Source organism: Somniosus microcephalus, chromosome 4 (assembly GCF_052327205.1).
Source record: "Somniosus microcephalus isolate GS21.2 chromosome 4, FLI_Smic_1.0, whole genome shotgun sequence".
NCBI lineage: Eukaryota > Metazoa > Chordata > Chondrichthyes > Squaliformes > Somniosidae > Somniosus > Somniosus microcephalus.
Window position 1 is genome coordinate 250,482,105 of NC_140990.1, and position 21,462 is coordinate 250,503,566.

General features: G+C 45.1%; 1 protein-coding gene across 3 annotated transcripts in view; it reads right to left on the reverse strand.

The window, feature by feature from the left end:
• The window catches only part of LOC147120367 (integrin alpha-6-like), a 100,187-nt gene that overhangs the window by 17,736 nt on the left and 60,989 nt on the right, over nucleotides 1–21,462 (reverse strand). For all 3 annotated transcript variants that reach the window (XM_085986196.1, XM_085986194.1, XM_085986195.1), the window contains exons 6-13: nucleotides 19,159–19,369; nucleotides 14,711–14,904; nucleotides 9,997–10,085; nucleotides 7,567–7,694; nucleotides 5,643–5,738; nucleotides 3,727–3,788; nucleotides 3,475–3,641; nucleotides 901–1,041 (exon numbers count right to left, since the gene is read on the reverse strand). In XM_085986196.1, the coding sequence (XP_085842322.1) occupies nucleotides 901–1,041; nucleotides 3,475–3,641; nucleotides 3,727–3,788; nucleotides 5,643–5,738; nucleotides 7,567–7,694; nucleotides 9,997–10,085; nucleotides 14,711–14,904; nucleotides 19,159–19,369 (1,088 nt within the window). The remainder of the gene's footprint in view (nucleotides 1–900; nucleotides 1,042–3,474; nucleotides 3,642–3,726; nucleotides 3,789–5,642; nucleotides 5,739–7,566; nucleotides 7,695–9,996; nucleotides 10,086–14,710; nucleotides 14,905–19,158; nucleotides 19,370–21,462) is intronic.

The following is a 21,462-nucleotide window of genomic DNA, read 5'->3' on the forward strand; positions in this document are numbered from 1 at the left end:
GGCGCAGCGCAGGTGCGGCGAGTTGCTGATTGACGGCAGACACTCTGGCGCCAGTGAGCTCTTAAAGGGGGAGGGTGGATTTGTTTGCCTGCCATGCCCTGCACACTGCAGCCCTGAAGCAAGGCCTGACCACTGCTGCTTGATCTGGACAACGCCCAGGACTATGGAGAAGGCCAACGTTTGCACCCATTGCAGCCCCCATTATATGTTTCCAGTCAATGCTGTGGCTCTGAAGTTAAAGACAAGTGCAAAGCTGTGGCCTGAAGCCACAAGTACCTGTGCGAGTGTTGAGCCAAACCAGAAAGCTCTCTACCTTTGTCTCTCTGCAAAGATCCGTCTCTCACAAAGAAGGAGTGATGCAAAATGGCTGCCATTTCTACTGCAGGAGGAGTGCCCTTTAATTAGCGCCCCCCCGCGCCCCGCAGCGACTGGGAACCGTTCCCCTCCACCAGTCGCTAGGGGCACCAGACGCGCAATAGGCCGGCGCCACTGAATTTCCGGTTTGGGGCGCACAAAGGGCGTTGCACGATGAAATAACGTCAGGATCTGCGCGCGCAGCTGAGCGCGCGCAAAGGCTTTGCGCCGCTGCTAAACCTTTACTGAAGTTGGGGAGAGGCGCAGATCGCGCAGCGCCCGGCCGCTAGCTGCCTAGCACCCCACATCTCCTCCTCCTAAGGCGCTAGTGGCTGGCGCACACAACTGAATTTCTAGGCCTATGTAAAGGTTCACACAGAAGGCAATTCCCTTTGGTTGCTTCTTCTACTCTTTAAGAGTGCTGGTTACACAGGCAAAAATAAGATTGAATTGTGGTTCGAGTTCACAATGCAGAACGAATACATTGAAGGAAACCACAAACCCTTCTGCTTTATAAACAACATAAACAACAAAGCGAACCCTAACCTCTGTACGCTGAGGCTCACTCTCACTGAGGACAGGAAGCAAGTCGATTAACTTAGGATGCTGCCTTTTCTTGCGCCTAGACTGTTTGATCTTTACTCCAACCGATATGGCAATAGGGCGCAGCTTATCTTTGATACTGTCCTGAAAATACAAAATAAAATGGATTAATTTGGATTTGGATCCTTATCGCCACCTTTCTAGAAATATATAGAACAGAATGAATTTCATAGTCTGGTGCTGATAAGGTACACAGATTGACTGACAACTGTCGTACATGTGGAAACAGTTAGCTGGTTATGATATACACCACAATCTGCCAATCAACTTGCAGACAGTTTATATATTATATTTTGAAGACTGGTACAAGGACCATTACCTGCCGCTATGTGACTGACAATTCAAAACTCCTCTACAGGGATGTATAAAGTGAAGGAACATCAAATGGCTAAAATGTAGACTCTAGAGACTTATGCCCCAACAGCACAAATACTAGAAGTAAGAAAGGAGCATCAAATGAATGACTGTTGCTCAATGAGGAGAAGTAAGTAGAGGTGGCAGGAGAGGAAGAATTGTTTGAATGCAGGTCATCTGGCTAGGGTACCCAGCACTGATAGGTCCAATAAGGCAGCATTCTCTCAAGGTGTCTACGGTCCAGCCAGGGTCCTCAGAGGATTGAGCAACTGCCAGAGTGAGCAAGCACTGGCAGCCACTATGTTGTCAGACATGGCTCCAACTGTTGCATCATTCCTGATTCAGAGATTCTAAGTCACAAGCATGCCAATAGGCCACAAACTGAACAGTAACCTGTCACCATAGTTGCTCCTCCCACTCAGGGGGTATTTCAACACACTCTTAGGTTAAGAACTGGAACAAACACATGTTATGTTGTCACCCAGCAGAAGCATAGGGCTTGGAGCACATGTCTACCATTAACAGCTCTAAATAAATATAGTTCTTTTATTTCTCCTTTTCTGGACAGTGTCTGTAGGGTAGGGAGTAGTTCTGGGAGGGACCTGAAAGACGGACATGTACAATATTCAGGCTTGGGCTTGGCAGGTAACATTCACACCTCATCTTCTAACAACATACAAAAGTACCATCATCACTAAGTCCCCCACCATCAACATCTCCACAGGGGGGGAGGGGGGGGGGGGGTGGGAATCACTGTCCAGAAGCTTAAATGGACAAGCCATATCAATACTGTGGCTATGAAGAGAAAGGGCAGAGGCTGGGTACTCTGACTGGTAGCTCATCTCCTGACCCCTCAAAGCCTCTCCACCATTTACAACACTTAAGGCTGGTGTGTGATGGAATATTTACCACTCACTGGATGGGTGAAACCAAAACAACACCAGAAGCTCGACACCATCCAGGACAGCGAACGTCGCTTAGACAGCCCCATGCCACTGGACTCAGTATCAATCCCCTCCATCACTATAGATGCAGTATGTACTGCAACAACTCAGCAAGGTTACTATGACAGCACTTCCCTCCACACGATCTCTACCACTGAGAAGGACTAGGCCAGAATATTGTGGGAACATCACCTCCAAGTCAGGCACATTCTGACTTGGAAATGCATCACTGTCCGTTCATCGTCGCTGGGTCAATATCCTGGAATCCTCTTCCCAACATCACTGTGACAGCAGCACGAGGACTGCAGCGGTTCAAGGCTAAGTCTCAACACCACGTCCTTGGGGCAACTAGGGATGGGCAATAAATGTCACCCACATCCCGTGAACAAATTTTTAAGAAACAGAAACTTTCTTTAAAAAGCACTGCAAAGCCAGTTTCCTGGTTATGGGCCAGTTTTATAAAGGTGAGCTGCGTGCAGCGATGGAGTCTCGCTCAAAGATGGGAAATTAAGTTTGGGATCTCATTTCCCTAAAAATTTCATATTGAGGCTCCTGCATCCCTGTAGCACACCCTCTGTGTCTTTCAAAACTGTGTGTGAATATTAGGCTCACTGTGAATCAAGTGGACGAGGTCACAAATTCCAGTTGTATGACCGACGCCCACCACCAGTGAGGATCCACATTGCCAGCAGAGCCGTGATAAATCAAGGCCCTCCAGCATCAAATACACACAGATCAAGTATAGTATAGGCCAGAGAGGGAGTAATGCTCTCTCTGTTTTCCCAACACCATCGCTGAACCTTAGAAGAGGACCCATTATTGCACCAGTGTGGGTTTTCTCAATTTCCTATACCAGCCATCCTCAAAGTCAGACTGCCCATTTGAGTAGTTTGGATCAATAAACGCAGATGCATTCAAGACTGAGTTAACGCTACCGAAATTCAATTCAAATAGATCCTTTATAGCTGAAAGCCGGGTCACAGAAATGAAAAGGCAGTGCTTTTGTTCAGTGCATCACACAGCCTCCAGTATTTGTAGTCCTTCATTTATTAACTGAAGATCTAACAAATGTACTGGCTGAAAAACTTAATGTGCTGCAGTTCATTTCTAGGATGGTTTAACACCTTTAAGGTGTATGTAAAGATTATTTTAATATGGGTATAGCCCAGTCACTAATATAAAAAGACTGACTAAATGTTTAATGTTAAAAAGTTCTCACGTGAAGCTGCAGTATTTCGATGATACACTTCTCTTTGTTTTGCATGTCCAATACAATATTGCCAGAGAGCTGGTAACCATGATCACGGGTTTGATTAATAAATGACACTCTTGACTGCAGACCCATCTTTTTTCTTTCAGTGTCAGCTTCAAGCAGGTAGCCTACAGCTAAATAGGGAAATAATCATATTAATAACTCAAGAGCTAAAAATAAAAATACAAAAACGGTGTGGGAGATTTCTCTTTCACTTACTTATCCTGGGATTGAAACCACTGGGGTGAGCTGTGTACTGAAAGCATGCTCTGACAGTCACACTGCAAAGAAAAACATATTGTATTGGAAACAAAGAAACCTGAGAATAATGCATCAGTAAATTACTACTGGAACGGGGAGTTAAAAACAACAGATTAGAAAACAATCTAAATTCTGGAGTCGCAGTATGGATCTAACTTCATATTTGGCAAATGGGGAATAGATGGGATGAAAGAAGTGCCTCGTTTAGACTATTATTTAGATTGGTAGAACAGATATTCAATTTCTACCCATTTGTCAAATATGAATCTATCCATAAAAGCTTTGTATGAGTGGCCTGTAACATAGTAATACTGCAGTTAGCCTTGAACATCCAGCTTTCCAGATTACTCCATGCTAACCACACATCAGAGAACAATCAGATCCTCAGAAGAGCATATAAAACAGCCATTTAAAGTTTTTTTAATAATTTAGTTATTTTTAGCAGTTTCCCCCAAGTTGAACTGTTCTCTTCCAGTTGTTCAGTCCCCAATCTGCTCTGCCCAGCTTGCATCTCACTTTGAAGCATGGCTGCATCTCGAGGTCTTGATTTGCTGAGCTTCTATGTCTGTTCCAGCCTCTCTGGCCTACCAAACTGGATCCCAATCCAGCCTCTCTGCTCAATCCATCCCCAACTCTACAACTATTGCTAGCCAGTCTCCCTACTATTACCCTCTGTCTGTCAGTTTCCAGCCTGACTTTTATTTTTTTTCATTTAGTATTCACAATCTTTCGAGTGCCTGGGTGTGTGAGACTTGTTAGCATGTAAGTTTCTGCTGTGGGTCTTCCTTGATTTGACAGGTGAAATCAACAATCAAGTCATGAAGAGCCTACAACGGAAACTCATGCATGTACTTGAGTTTAGGGAAGGGGATTGCAAAAGGTATGGGCTAATCTCGCTTCAGTTACCAAAGATCAAATATGTTGAAAAAAACTATTTAAAAAAAACTTGAGATTGAGTATGTTGTGATGGATGGAAGATCCGTCTTCTTTCAAATATATTTTTAAATATTTCCTTAGAAGGTTTTGCTAGTTGGCCAGTTTGTCGTCACTTTAATTTGATTATAGGGAAGCAACCTGCCTGTATATGAAATATTATCTGTCTCACGTGCCTGTGTAACTTCAGAATCACCTCTAATAGATCCCTTAACGCAAGGTTCACTCAAATGTTAGAAACAGTAAATATTGGTCACCAGGCCATACATTTCTGTCCTGACATTTGCAAATATGCTATCAAGGGGCCCTGTAAGCAAGACTCTCACAGTCTAGCTATACCTGAAGGATTGTGATTTACATGGTTGATATCTTGTCTTGCAGTGTGTATGTCTTTAAAACCTATTTGTGATTGGCAGGTGTGGAAGCAGCGTTTTGATCTTTCTTTGTCTCAGTTCAAACTTCAAAGTATATAACTTGCCTGGTATCAAGCAGCTTCAGCCATCACTTTGGGAACACTCTAGAAATTGGTTGATGCCACATCCATTTTACAGGTGTAAACTGGGCATCAAAGCATCCAATATGGTGGGTGGCGTGCGTGTGCACATTCCAAGTCGGAAATTAGCCGACCGCCATATTGGTAAAGGCAAGAAAAGAAGCATCCAGGGGTGTATTTGATATTAAACAGAAATATCATACGTCCTGCATCTGCCAGACACCACCTGCAGCCTGAAAGCTATCTGTGAACCGCCAGTCTGCAGCTTTGGCCAGAACCCTCCCTCTCCCACCCCCCGACCTGCACCTGTCACTAGCTGCTGCTCCTCAGCTCGTGTATTATACAACAGGGAACCACACCAGTGGATTATACAACAGTGAGCAACACAACAGGAGATCTTAAATAAATGTAGATAGGTAGATGCTTTTTGTTGTTTTTAATTACTTACCAAAATCCTTGATGATTCGGGCAATTTTTTTCATTAATATCAATATTCGGGGGTGAAGTAGTGACTTTCTTTATGATTTCTATAACAGGCCGTGCCCTAAGTAAGAAGAAGAGTAAATTAAATGCCTAAGTAAAATCAACAACTTTTATATAAATGATAGAAATCCTATAAAGGCTAAAAGAGCTCAAAAATAAATCATCAGGGATAGATGGTATTTATCCCAGTGTGCTGAGAGAGACTAGGGAGGAGATTTATGAGGCACTAATGATCATCATGATTGAGCCAACAGACACTGGGGATACCAGTAAATTGGAAACAGGCTAACATGGTGCTAATATTCAGAAAAGGTGTGACAAAATAGATTCAGACAACTACAGATCCATTACGCTCACTTCACTTCTGCGTAAAATAATGAATTGATCATCAGGAATGAACCTGAGGGTTATCTGTACAATAATAACCTAGTAACCAGCTGTCAACATGGATTCAAAAGGGGAAGATTCTGTCAGACCAGCATCCGTGACTGCTTTGAACAAGTAACATTCCAAGTGGACTGTGGCAAGTCCTACGATGTACCTCAATTTCCAAAAAGTGTTTGGTAAAGTTCCACACGAAAGGCCATTAATTAAAATAAAAGCAGTACTCGTCAGAGACGTTATATCAGAGTAAGGGGGAAGTACTGAGCAGGGTGCCCCAAGGGGAAATGTTAGAACCACTACTGTTTCTAATTTACATAAATGACCTGGGTTCAGAAACTCAATGCAAAGTAGTCAGATTTGCAGATGATACCAAATTCGGAGGAACATTGGAAGTGGAAGAGGCAGCCCAGAAGTTACAGAATGAGCAGGATAAAATATGTAAGTGAGCAGAACAATAGCAGATGAAATTTTGAAATACTGCACATAGGAAGGACAAATAAGTGAAATATGTACTCCATGAATGCTGTTGAATTAGCTAAGGATGAACTGAAAGAGAACTTAGTTGTCCCAATGCTCAAGATGTCCAACTAATGCAGAGCAGCAATCAACAAGGCCAATAGAATATTGAACTACATAGCCAAAACTGTAGACTATGATCAAACTTTATAATACTCTGGTCAGACTGCACATCGAGCACTGTGTCTAATTCTGGATACTGAGACACAAGAGAGACATTCACCTTCAGACAAGAGCTATGAGGTTGTTCCCTAGGGTTAAATTATCCTCCCATTGGTATGTTAGTTGTGGAGCAGGACTAACTCCCACCCATGTGATTCTGCTGCTAACCCAGTACAATTTCTGACTGGGGCCCTCATTATGTATGCAGGGCAGGTTTGGTGCAGTAATACTGCTCCTAATATGTTTATTGCCACTGGGAGAGAGGGAAAGTCAGAGGTACAGCATGTAAAACATTGCAGCTATTTAAAGGGGCACAGGTGTTCCTGGAGTGCAGAAGACAGCATAGGATACCACTGATCACCAATCAACCATGCTGGTGTATGGCTGTCATGAGGGCTGGTACGGTGGATTGTTGTATAATTAAGGAATCATGTCAGCTTTCTGGGTATCTGGCATTCATGTGCAGGATAGGGCAATTGGCATTGCACACCAACTGAACATGTGTAGAATGAAAGCTTTTGATGTCATGAGTTGATTTGGGCTGGACAGAAGTTCTACATGCTCCAGGCCCATCTGGAACTGCCAGCAGAGGATCTTCTGGGCAAAGATTTGGGCTGGAATTTTCCCATCAAAAAAAGGGTGGGTTTGGAGCGTGGGAGCATTTCCGGGTCTTGCCCGAATCTCCACCCTGTTGACCATCTAGTGCCCAACTTCTGCCCCAGTATGCCGGAAGCCCAAGGATTTTCAAAACCAATATTTTTTAGAATTGCAAGTGTTGTGTGATCCAGATATTATACTCTTAACAACGCTACTGCAAAATATCTCACCTGTACATAAAGACTGCATCACTAAGTGATCCAACAGCCAGGTCAGGATAGTGGTTTTCATCTAGATCCAGATTGCCCGCAAGAGAGTAGCCAAAGTGAGTGACAGGTAAATTTTTCCCATCGAGAACCTGGAAGGAAGGAGGAAAGGAACGGAAGGAAGGAAAGGAGAGATAAAAATGATCAGAATTGATTACATTTTACTTTTAGATTGTCAACTAATGGAATAAACTATATATCTAGAACAGCAATAGCTGGCAAGTCTCAGAAAATGCCATGAGCTGGATGTCATGAATCTTATCATTCATGAAGAAATGACTCATGAAGTAACACTGGGCGGCCAGCTGTTGGCGCTGTCCAAGGAGTATAACTACTCGGGCATGGGCCCAGCTTTCCCAGGACGTTTTTGTAACCAGGAACTAGTGATGTAACTAGAATCTCATGGTTGTGAAACAGTTGATTAAAGCCTTGTTTTATACCCAAACCAAGTGCTCAGTAGTCTTTTTACATCACTGGACATCTAAAGCTGAACAGCACTTGGATATGACAGTATCATCGCAATCCAAATGTGTTAGCAAATGCAGCATGTAAACCTTACACTGCAAAAAGGATCTTCATTCAAACATTCTGCCATTTATTTTGCTGCAAAAGCCATCTAGACTATACATAAATCCAGAAAATAACAAAGCAACTAATGTTCCTCATCTGCCATTTCCAAATAGTTTTTGAGCTCAAAATCAAAATTACCAGCAAACTAAAGAGATGTATAGTTAAAACCTGTTACATCTCCAACTTGTTCCAGTTCTGATGAAGGGTCATCGACCTGAAACATTAACTCTGTTTCTCTCTCTACAGATGCTGCCTGGCCTGCTGAGTGTTTTCAGCATTTTCTGTTGTTATTTCAGATTTCCAGCATCTGCAGTATTTTGCTATTGTATGAGATATATAGTTATGACTTTTGACAAAAACAAACTTTTCAATCTGTGTTATGAGAATCTTCTTCTTAGGCAGTCCCTCGGAACCGAGGATGACTTGCTTCCACATTAAAAATGAGTTCGCAGGTGACTGATTAGTCCAATGTGGGACCTACAGTCTCTGTCACATTATGAGAATATAATTCAGCTATAATACCTGGTATCTATTTGTCACATTTCTGGGCAATTATACTAGTTTTTTTCTCGAGTTCAACATCACTAGTCACTCCAGTAAGCAAACCTTGAATCCCCTATGATCTGGAGCATAGCTTTTGCTGACCAATATCTAGGTAAACAATCGTGAGGCCCAGGGATCATAACAGAATCCTTAATCTGCACACTGCTTACTGGAAGGTATCACATGCAGCCACATGATTCTTTCTCTTTAAAAGTGGACAATATATATTCTTTCCAGACTGAGACTCAGGTTTTGAACCAAAAAGTGGTCTTATTTGCACAATACAGATGATCAGTAAAAAATACAAAGGCAACGTACATTACTCGATGCATAAAATAATAAAGCCGCCACTCACGTTCTCTCCAAATATTGGGGGTAACTTATATAGTGAAGACAATGGAAATAAAAATCAGGAGAGATGTAAATTGGGCTGCCAATGAGCTATCACCCGTTTTACACTATCATACAATGTCAAAATGATCCCACTGACTTCAAAATGCAGACTCACTTTTAACCATGTAGAACAGGCTACCATTTGAAATCTAGTGCAACTATTTCTGCTGGTTGGCCTGAAACTTTAAAACACTGGCAGTGCTTAGGCTGCTGACTACAAGACTGAAATTCCCTGTATATTGACTCATGACACCTGATATAATTCTGTAACAGGAGACCTCTGACCACCGAGCGGTCTGTTAAAAAGGGCTAAAGTCAATAAATGAGCCTGCTCCCTTCTTAAAGCTCTCAAATACAGCTGTCAAACAAATCCACTATCCCAGGCTGGTATCTGAGCCTTTGTTCTGCATCAAGATGACATGGGACCACCTCTGTAGTGGTACTGAAACAAACAAAGGGTGACCAACAGTTACATCTCTCATAATTACATTAAACAGCTATTCGTCCATAATCAAAGGGATAGACAATCTTTGACAATGGCAAAGATGCTTACGATGTTCTGGTCAATTCAAGGTTAACACTTTACTCATGTTGATTGTAGAAACTCGCACGTTATGGAGTTCTTGTGGCCAAACTGCCTGGTCTTAGCTGATGGCTTCACTGTTGAAAAATACTTTGTGTGATCTTGTATTTTGTATTGCTAGGAATAGCATGTGAAAGGTTTAACACCCAAGTTAAAAATTCAACCGACTAAAAGTGTATGTTTGTCACAATTTTGTTGTACAATTGAGTAAACTGGTTTTCAAACTGTTTTTCCTATCGGTAACAATACTTTATGTACAAACTACAAAATCTCTACAAACGTGCAACTTTGGCGATAGTTCTTACCTGAGCAGGTTTTGTATTTATTCCAGAACCAGACCCATGGTATATGAAAACTTTGCCATTTACATCATAAGGTGCTCCAATAGCAATATCTGAAGGTGGATACACAGAACCATTAACAACTACTTTACAAACACAGATTTATCATAACTACTAGCAGATCTGTCATGGCATAGTTCACGGTGAATTAAAGGATATATTGTTCTACAAGGATGAAGGTGCTTATGCTATGTAGTGAATAGCATCGATTTACAGTGACTGAATAAGTCAAGTTCTATTTTTACTGGTGCTTTGAAATCTGCAACTGTCCATTATTTTATGAAAACTGTAAATAGTCTTTACCATACCTATTTAAAACTGATGAGGGATAAAATTAAAGTTAATAATACACATCATGATGGAGTTAAGATATCTGGGGCCCCAAATTTTCATGCGCCATCTGGTGCACTCCTGCCATTAAGTCGGGAGAGAGTGCAGCAGAAGGTCCAAAAGAAATAGGCCGGGACCAAAAACACTCAGTCCAAGGTTCTGCTGTCAGTTTCCAGGGGTCTCATTTGGGATAGAACCTCTGTCCACCCCAAACAAGCTTATCTGTAACAGGAAGGGAACTGCCAGGCTGGGCCTTGGTCCCAGCTGAGAAATCCACCATCAGGCCATACGTCAGGTGAGAAGAAGCAAAGCCTGGGGGCCCAGGCATGGGATCTAGTCTGGGCCTTTGAAGATATTGACTGATATTTAGATTTTTTTGGTCCCTTTATAAAGCAGATCAACTGCAGTTCTCCTTGGTTCCTTGCAGGCCGAGTGTGCTGGCAGGCCCTGTAGGCTGCTTGCCAGAGCCAAATGTCCATTCCCTTTTTTCTGGCAGACTTCCTAGATGAACTCCTGGGTGCCAGCTGGGACTATCTGACTTGGAGAACCTCCCCTGACCCTGCATAGTCTGGTGGGTCAGCAACAGAAGTTCCTATTGAGCAGTTATGGCAGGAAGTTAGCCCCATGAATTTTAGGCCTCCTACTATTTAGCAGTACTGGGTAACGTTGTGAGGTTTAGCTGCATTTGGGGCAATCCCATGTTTTGGTAGCACTATCCCCCAGTGCTAGGATAGATTTTGATCTTCATCAAATGGGCAGTAACCTGACGGTATGGATTGTATGCCCTTTACAGAAGCCACCTGATTATCATTCCATTGAAATTAATGGAATGAAAAATCAGGCAGGTTCTCTAAAGGGTGTGTGATCCACTTGGCCAAATTACCGCCCAGGCAATGAAGACCAAAATCTACGTATCTGTCTCTCTCAACCTAATATACTTTCTGAAGTTTATAAAGAATTTAGAATAGAGTATTCAGAATTTGAACATAACTTAAAGCTACAAATGTGTAATGAGTAAAGTGTCATTTTTTTCTCTGTGTCTCCCACCAACACAAGCAACCTTCTCTCTATTTAAAAAATACTCTGTGTAATGTTCAACTGAATAATGCTTTTTGAAATTTGTCCTCTAGCTTTTCTTCAAACAATTCTGAAAAAACAACTGAATTTTATTGGAGAATGAAAGAGAAATATTTTATCATTTAGCTTAAATGCTAGGATAGCATTTAGCATAGAATGCTAGGATAGGTAACCCGAGAAATTGTGCATACTGCAGGATCTGCTTTCTGGGCAAAACTATCAAGTCAAAGCCCAGGCTTTTAGGAGAGGCTGAGGCCTTCAAGTAAACATAGAAACATAGAAGATAGGAGCAGGAGTAGGCCATTCGGCCCTTCGAGCCTGCTCCGCCATTCAACGAGATCATGGCTGATCATCCAAACCCTAGCACCCGGTCCCTACACCAACAGCCATCCCACACAAGCCCTGTGGGAGGAAACCGGGGCACCCAGAGAAAACCCACGCAAACACGGGGAGAATGTGCAAACTCCACACAGACATTCACCCGAGGCCAGATTTGAACCCGGGTCCCTGGCGCTGTGAGGCAACAGTGCTAACCACTTTAATGAAGGTGTTAAAAGGCACAAAAACAAATTCAATTGATCATATTATTTTGAAATAAGTAATTTGTTTGAATTTGTATTTAATTTAAAATCTTATTTTGGACATCCGAATTCTGGTTACTGAGGAAATAAATGGCAGATTCTTTTTTCCTCAAAAAACGCATTTTGAGTGATTTGATTGGTTCATCAACACATTGTGATGACAAAGTGTTTCCATTCAGTTTTCCCATTATAAGATGTTTACAGAAATGCTTACATACAGTGTCCCATCTTATATATATATAAAAGGATACATCTGTCTGTCTGTCCATCTCTCTGTCTGTCTGTCTGTCCTTCGGTGTGTCTGTCCGGCTATACACTCTAAAGCTATAGAGCGTACCTACACGTGCGTTACATCAAAAGAAAGCTTACGATTCTGGAACGGTCATAAGCGTATTTACGTTTCGGCGAGACAAAAATTGCGCCTGCGGTATCCAAAAAACGTTCAAAATTCCGCTCATTAGCATCTCATTATCCGCTCATTAGCAATAGAGTGACATTAAGGTCGACCAATCGTACGGTCGAGCGACCCGACGGTCGACCAATTGCTGCGTGGCAGGGGCGGGTTCCTGGCGCGTGCGGGCGGGCCCTCCTAGAGTCGAGTGACGGGACGATTGACCAATCCTACGCTTCAGTGACCTGACGATCGACCAATCGGTGTGTGTGTGGGCGGGCCTTATCGTTCTGAACCAAGGTGAGTCGCCGCCATCTTGATTCCAAACTTTTCATTTCTTTTTCCCGCTTTCTGCGTCTTTAAAAAAAAAAGTTGCTTTTAAAACACATATTGTTTTTAAAAAAAGTTAATTACTTTCTAAATCTTTTATCTAATCTCATTAATTTTCCTACCTTTCTCCGTTTTTGCAGGTAGGCCTCGAAGCCTGGGCGTCTGTTGCCAGCCATGCTGGACCCTAGGCAATTGTTTTGCGGCAAGCTCCTCCCACCCCTCACCCCCCACCCCCCCGCTGGGCCCGATTCCGAACCAGCGGCCAGCCATCTTGGTAAAGGCTGGCTGGGCTCACTGCAAGCTCCTCGCGCTTCATTCGGGGGGGGCGGGGCTCGGGAGGGGAGGGGGAGCGGAGAGGGTTACCCCGGCAACCGGTCTCGCCAGCCGCAATCGGCCGTCTCAAGCCGCTCAGGCCCAGGCCCGGTCCCGGAGATCGGGAGGTGGAGAGGGGAGGAGGGTTACCAAGGCAACCGGGCCCAGCCAGCCGCAATCGGCCATCTCAAGCCGCCTCAGGCCCGGCCTCGGGAGGGCGGGGCTCGGGCTGACCGGGGCGCTGCGCTCGGCATGTCAGTGCGTGGGGTGGCACGGAGCTCAGCGGAGCCATCGCCGGCAGAGGGGAGAGGGTCTGCTGGCTCCCCCCTCCCTTTCTCCCCCCCCTCCCCCACCCCTCCCCTCCTCTCCCCTCCCCCCTCTCCTCCCCTCCCCCCTCTCCTCCCCTCCCCCTCCCCATCTCCCCCTCCCCTCTCCCCCTCCCCTTCCTCCCCCCTCCACCTCCCCTCCCCTTCCTCCCCCTCCCCTCTTCCTTCCCCTCGCCCCCTTTCCTCCCCTCCCCCCTCACCTTTCCCCCCTCCCCTTCCCTCCCCTTCCCCCCTCCCCTCCCCCTCCCCTTCCTCCCCCCTCCCCTCTTCCTTCCCCTCGCCCCCTTTCCTCCCCTCCCCCCCTCCCCTCCCCTTCCCCCCTCCCCTCCCCTCCCCCCCTCCCCTCCCCTTTCCCCCCCTCCTCCCCTCCCCTTTACCCCCCTCCCCTCCCTCCCCTCCCCTCTCTCCCCATTCCCCCCTCCTCCCCTCCCCTTCCCCCCTCCCCTCCCCTTCCCCCCTCCCCTCCCCTCCCCTTTCCCCCCTCCTCCCCTCCCCTCCCCTCCCCTTTCCCCCCTCCTCCCCTCCCCTTTACCCCCCTCCCCTCCCTCCCCTCCCCTTTACCCCCCTCCCCTCCCTCCCCTCCCCTCTCCCCTTTCCCCCCCTCCCCTCCCCTTCCCCCCCTTTCTCCCCCCTCCCCCCTTTCTCCCCCCTTTCTCCCTACCCCCCCTCTCCTCCCCCCCTTCCCCCCTTTCCCCCCACTCTCTCTTCTCCCCAGTCGCTCTCTCTCTTCCCCCCCAGTCGCTCTCTCTCTTCCCCCCCAGTCGCTCTCTCTCTTCCCCCCCGTCGCTCTCTCTCTTCCCCCCCAGTCGCTCTCTCTCTTCCCCCCCAGTCGCTCTCTCTCTTCCCCCCCGTCGCTCTCTCTCTTCCCCCCCGTCGCTCTCTCTCTTCCCCCCAGTCGCTCTCTCTCTTCCCCCCAGTCGCTCTCGCTCTTCCCCCCCAGTCGCTCTCTCTCTTCCCCCCCAGTCGCTCTCTCTCTTCCCCCCCAGTCGCTCTCTCTCGTCCCCCCCCAGTCGCTCTCTCTCTTCCCCCCCAGTCGCTCTCTCTCTTCCCCCCCCCGTTGCTCTCTCTCTTCCAACAACAACATGCCCTCGAAAAAGCCTCGGCACTGCCGGGCACTCCAGCTAGTTATAAATATTTACATAGGAAATTTCTATTGGAAATGTTGACATAAAAAGTGTTATAGGAAGTAACATTTGTGGACACAAAACTAAGTTTTTTATGTGCTTTCAGTCTACCTGCATTTGTTTACATCCACAGAAAGCACAAAAATCCTAACCAACTTACTTAAATACGAACTATTTCTTCAGCATGTACAACAGCTACAATCTTACCTGGATACCCATCCTGGTTAATGTCGCCTATATTCTCAACAGCCAGTCCAAACATGGAGTCCTTGGTACCATTTAAACGAATGAGCTTCGCTTCATCCCAGTTCCCTCCCTGATTAATGTAAACATAGGCAGCACCACCGATTTCTGCTTCTCTGTCAAAAAACTGTGGGGCTCCAACCACAAGATCCAACCATCTGGAAAAAGATTCTCATTTAAAATGCAGAAACAAAATGTAGACATTTTTTGACAATTTCTCTAGCACACCATCCACCTCAATAATGCTGCACACATTTATACCACTGAATTTAACTCTTTCAGCTACACAGACCTCCTGTTAACACATTCCAGCCTCTGCCATTGTTACAGTTGGTTGCTATCATGGAATGTGCCTTAAATAAAACACATTGGAGGCAACTGCATGATCCCTCCATCTGCAGATGGAGGGATATATACTGTATTCAGAATTTATGCTGACACCTAGATTAGAAATACCCAATTTCAAATTTCCATTCCTGAGTTATCTTTAAGTCAATTAATGATACGGCTCAACCTGTGACACAGATACTACTCTGTTACGGCATAGAAACCCATTTGGCCCATTAGGTGTTTCTCTTCCTATGAGTCGCCTAATCTAATGCCAATCTCCAGCTTCCAGCTTGTTCCCCATGTCTTCCCATTTTCCTCTTTTTCAAGCGACTATCTGATTCCCTTTTAAAAGAATTTATGGCATTAAATTTTCATCCTCCCCACCTTAGTGGTGGTTTGGCAGATTCTACAACGGACAGGTGATCCACTCGACCAGATTACTGCCCAAGCGGTAAAGACTAAAGTTTAACCCATGGACTCTGCTTCAACAGTTTGCAGCACAGAATTCTATATTCTAATCACCTTCTGTGTAAAAGTTTTCTAACCTCCCCTTTAATTTTGTGATCATCTTAAATTAGTGCCCCTCTTATTATCATTTTGCCAACTAGTGGAAACAATCTATTTACTTTATCATAACCCTTCATAATCTGAAGGCCTCAATCATGACTCCCCTTAACCTTCTCAGATCTAAAGAAAAAAGAACCAACTTCTTAATTCTATCTGTTAGTTTAACCACTTGTTTATTTGTGATGGCAGACTGTTGCATGCCTCAATCCCCCTACAACTGCTGAATTCCCCTTCCTCTGCACTCCCTTCCACTCCCCGGTCCTCTGAGGGAGTGCTGCACTATCGGAGGTGCTGTCTTTTGGATGAGACGTTAAACCGAGGCCCCGTCTGCTCTCTCAGGTGGACGTAAAAGATCCCATGGTGCTATTTCGAAGAAGAGTAGGGGAGTTGTCCCCAGTGTCCTGGCTAATATTTATCCCTCAACCAACATAACAAAAACAGTTTCTGGTCATTATCACATTGCTGTTTGTGGGAGCTTGCTGTGCGCAAATTGGCTGCCGCGTTTCCCAAATTACAACAGTGACTCCACTTCAAAAAAGTACTGTAAAGCACTTTGAGACGTCCGGTGGTGGTGAAAGGCGCTATATAAATGCAAGTCTTTCTTTCTTTCTTTCTCTCCTTTCCCCCACTTTATTTTCCTTCCTCGTCCCGTTCTCCTTCATCATCCCCTCCTATTTGCGTCCTCCCCTTCCCCCACTCCACTACGTTGGTTCCAATATCCTCCACCCTCTAACTTGACTACCTATGTTCAATACATCAACCAGTAATATTTTTCCGATACATTGATGACTGTATCGGTGCCGTTTCCTGCTCTCATCCCAAACTTGACAATTTCATTCACTTTGCCTCCAATTTCCACCCTTCCCTCACCTTCACATGGTCCATCTCTGACTCTTCCCTTCCCTTCCTCGACTTCTCCGTCTCCATCTCTGGGGATAGGTTATCAACCAATATTCACTACAAGCCCACTGACTCCCACAGCTACCTGGACTACACTTCCTCCCATCCCGCTTCCTGTAAGGACTCTATTCCATTCTCCCAGTTTCTCCGTCTCCGCCGTATCTGCTCCGACGATGCCACCTTCCACACCAGTGCTTCCGACATGTCTTCCTTTTTCCGCAACCGAGGATTCCCCTCTACCGTGATTGACACTGCCTTCGACCGTGTCAGTTCTATCTCCCGCACTTCTGCCCTCACCCCTGCCCCTCCCTCCCGGAACCACGATAGGGTTCCCCTTGTCCTCACATTTCACCCCACCAGCCTCCACATTCAACGGATCATCCTCCGGCATTTCCGCCACCTCCAAAGTGATCCCACCACCAAACGTATCTTCCCCTCCCCTCCCCTTTCAGCATTCCGCAGGGACCGCTCTCTCCAAGACACCCTAGTCCACTCCTCTATCACCCCAAACAGCCCTTCCCCTTCGCCTGGCACCTTCCCGTGCAAGCAGAGGAGATGTAACACCTGCCCCTATACCTCCCCCCTTCCCACTGTCCAGGGCCCCAAACACCCCTTCCAGGTGAAACAGCGATTTACTTGTACTTCTCGCAATCTAGTATACTGTATTCGCTGCTCACGATGTGGTCTCCTCTACATTGGGGAGACCAAACGCAGATTGGGTGACCGCTTTGCGGAACACCTCCGTTCAGTCCGTAAGGGTGACCCCGAGCTTCCGGTCGCCTGTCATTTTAATTCACCGCTCCATTCCCACTCGGACCTCACCGTCCTTGGCCTCTTGTATTGTTCCACGGAAGCTCAACGTAAACTCGAGGAACAGCACCTCATCTTCCGATTAGGCACTCTGCGGTCTTCCGGACTCAATATCGAGTTCAACAATTTCTGATCATAACCTCGACCCCTATTTCATTTTTTCTTGTAATTTTTCCACTCCTTTCCCCCCCCCCCTTTCCTTTTGTTTCGCTCTCACACCTGGCAGCTACCCCTTGCCCTGCCAGTACACTTTACACCTAATCTCAGCCTATTACCATCTCGTCTAGCTTCTAACACCTTTTATTGTCTCTTTTTTTACTTCTTTTGTTTATTTTATTATTTTGTCCGATCGCAGCCCTGCCTCCGATCTATCTTTTCTTTCCAGTTTTGAAGAAGGGTTCGACCCGAAACGTCAACTCAAATTTCTGTCCACGGATGTTGCCTGACCTGCTGAGTTTTTCCAGCTTTTTCTGTTGTTATTTCGGATTTCCAACATCCACAGTATTTTGCTATCATATTACAAATGATGATTGGATCACAAAATTCCATCTCAAAATGCATCAAAAACACCTGTCTGAACCTGTCTTGTTTCCTACATTACAACAGTGACTACACATCAAAAAGTACTTCATTGGCTGTAAAACAGTTTGGAATGTACTGACGTTTGAACGGTGCTATATAAATGTTAGTTCTTTCTTTCTGTCTATGGCAAAATCCATTCTAAAGTATCAACATTTATCTACAGCACCGGATGTGTCTTTAGGTGGTGCTGAGATTAGTATTTATAATGTTAAAAGGCCCATCGTGGTAACATTAGCTCCAAATCCAGCACTGGAATGTATTTTCCGTTTAGAATCAGCATGTGTTCAACATGCAATTCCATATTAAGGGCACCAGGTGGCAGTGCTGAACCCTGTTTAGCATGGTGTCTCAAATTGAAGATTAAAGGTAAGCGTGTGAATTGTATTTATTGATTCTTTACAATAAACTAATTGCAAGTTGCACACTTTTATTCTTCAACTTTTTTTATTCCTCACACTTGCTTTCTTCAATGCAGCATGAATTTTGAAGCCAACTTAAAGTCTCATGAAACTCCAATGTTTGTTGACAGAAAGGCCCGACTCTGCTGCTCGATTTGGAACCCTCCCTCACTCTCCCACATTGGGCCCATGTGTAAAGGTTCCTCTGTCCCCACCAAAATTCATCTGTCCCTCACTCTCCCAATACAGCTATAGTGCCCACACCAAAGCAATCATTTTTATAGCAAAGTCTTTATGAGTGTGGCATGCTCAGTAGCCATTCCCCATTTAGCTGTTTCTGAAATGCAATGCTCATCCTTGCTGGCAGGCCGGTTTGGAACCACTTTGCTGAGCACCGAAAGCATTTAGTGTACATTCAATCTCACCTGCTCCCAACCCTTGCTGAGAGCATTTACTGCCAGACGTCTGTCCTACTCTTTAATTAGACTGGACCCAGGAAAATGGGTTGGATTCATCGCATGATTGAGCCATAGGCAGAAGTCCCACACCAACCCACCTCTGCTGGCAAAACTTCCCTGGAAGGAAATCCAGCCCAGATTGTCTGTTAATGTAAGAGTATAAAATCACATTTGATCTATCAGAAAACTAATATTAAGGCTGAAAGGGCAAGGATTGCTGTGGGGGAAGTGGGGGGGCAAGGACGTTAACAAGCTGGGAAATTCAATCAAGTGCAGAAGTAACCTTTAAAAGATTGGAAGTATTCAGACCGCAGAATGAGAAAGTACTGCTCGTACTCTTTGCTTCCCAAACTAGTACATGCCTCACCTATCTTGGTTAAGATCCACCACAGCAATGTCATATCCAAAGGACGATGCCAGTCCTTCTCCATTCAGGACATATTCAGTCTTTAGGTTTCTCGTAAATTCCTCCATCTTTAAAAAAACAACAGCTCCAGCATGGTTGGCTCTTGGTGCACCCGATACAAAGGTCAATGAGTTCTGAGTTGTGATACCCTTGCCCGAGTCCAGAGAGAAGCCTAGCACAGAACAATAAGATCAGACTGCATACCCTAATCAACAAAACATCCATGGGCAAACTGATAAACAAAGGCATTATAGAGAGGAAAGATCTGCATTATATCTCTGACTATTTAATCAATACAAAGGAGTTTCCGGGCTTAGTGTTTGATTCCTGCTGTGAGTTGAGCAGACATCAAGAGTTCCTGGATTTAGGGGGGATAAACCGCCAGGACTCCTGCTGGACTGCATGGGTGGGCATCAGGTGAGGTCAGGATTGGGCTTGGCTACAATTTGCTGCGGTCAAAAGTCCTGCCAACACTATCACGTGAATAATGGCCAATTAGGCACAGACTGGAGGTGACCTGCATCCGTTGAACTGCATCACAGCAAGGAATCATGCTTTCAAAGAGTAGGGAAGTCAATTAGCCACAAAAAAAATGTTTGACATAAGTTTTACAACTATAGTCAAAAGCACAGCAATTAAACACAAGGTTTCCAAATTTCCTGAGGCCAGAGGATGGGAAACAAGATTTCACCCTCGGGGGCAGGAATCTGAATCAGAACCTGGTTGTGTCCCATTTCAGTGCTCCTTTCAATTCCAGTTTGTGGTGGGGGGGTCTCCAAGGTGCATTTGCTATCTGCCCCCGATGTCAAGGGCCATGACTGGGGCAGATTCCAACTTTCCCTGGGAAAAGTCTGCTCATTACATATTTGGTAAGCCACAGTGGAATTCATGCCAGCGGAGAGCTGGCATAAGTCCCACTGAGGCCCTTAGAAAGGCCCTAACTCTTTGCTTGAGTAAGGCAATCAAATCCAGAGGGGATTAATTATCTTAGACTGCAAGGACAAAGGCTCCACTGGGAACAAAGCCTTTTTCTGGCCCAGTTTATTTTTATTTGGCCCAGGCACGCATGGAGGCACCTCAGGCAGAACAGCAGTGAGCCTTTCGGTCTTCTGGTATGCATATCGGGATGGGCACTGGTGAAGTACCTGCCCCGGTTATACAAATGACGCCACCCCCAGGATTTGGGATGGGGTCTTCATCTTCAGGCTATGGTAAACAGGGTTCCATATCACTGCATTTGAGCAGGCCCCCAGGAATTTCAGAGCCCAGGTACACAAGACTAAAGCCCTGTTCACAGTTATTTTATTTAAATGCTCTGTTTGTGTCAAGTTGCTCACATTAACCAAATCCCATAGGTTAATCCTTCTGTATTTATAATGCAGCATGGTTTAATCAAAATGAAGGACCTCACAGTCACAAAAAAACATGAAAGCCACCAGTCTTTCACTTCTGATAGCCAACTTTCAAGCAGATTTTTCTTCCCTTATGTTTTCAAAATGATACTAAAAAGAGCCTCACCCAAGGTAGGCTCTGATAAAACTGATTGAAGGAAGGAAGTAGTTCCTTACAAGTGACAGAACTCGATTAAAATTACAATTTCATGGAATTATTGGTCCTTTCATTTTAATTTTTCTTCTTGTGGGGAAGTTCCCAACCTCCACGTTGCTCTCTGCTCTCATAAGTATCATTGGTCATCAGGAAGAAATGCCTAGCCGCTGGAGGCATGGGGGGAGAAGAGGCAACTTTTTTTCTAGAGTGACCATACATCTACCCAACCCAGTCCTCCCCTTCAAAGTATTGAGAAAATGCCAGACAGAGGGCAGTCCGTAACAGCCACTACTTGCCAAACATGGCTCTAGCTGTATCTGTACCATCTCATGATCCTTTACCCAGCGATACATGCACATCCAGACATATATGCTCATCTCCAGCACCTCAGGCCCACACTTAATAACTGCAGCCTGCCAGCACATTTGCTCCTCCCACTCAGGGAGCACATAGACTTAACATTAGGTTAGAAAGTAAGTAAAGCATGAGAAACACGTCTTACATGGTCACCAAGGGGAAGACCAATGGTAGACTAAAAAAGCACTTGTAATTTGAATCGCAGGTACATAAAATCATATAGCACAGAAGGAGGCTATTCAGCCCAGTGCCACTGTGCTGGATCTCTGAATGAACTATCAATTAGTCCAATTTCCCTGCCCTTTCTCCATACCCTTTAAAATTTTTATTTTTCAAATATTTATCCTCTTCCCTTTTAAA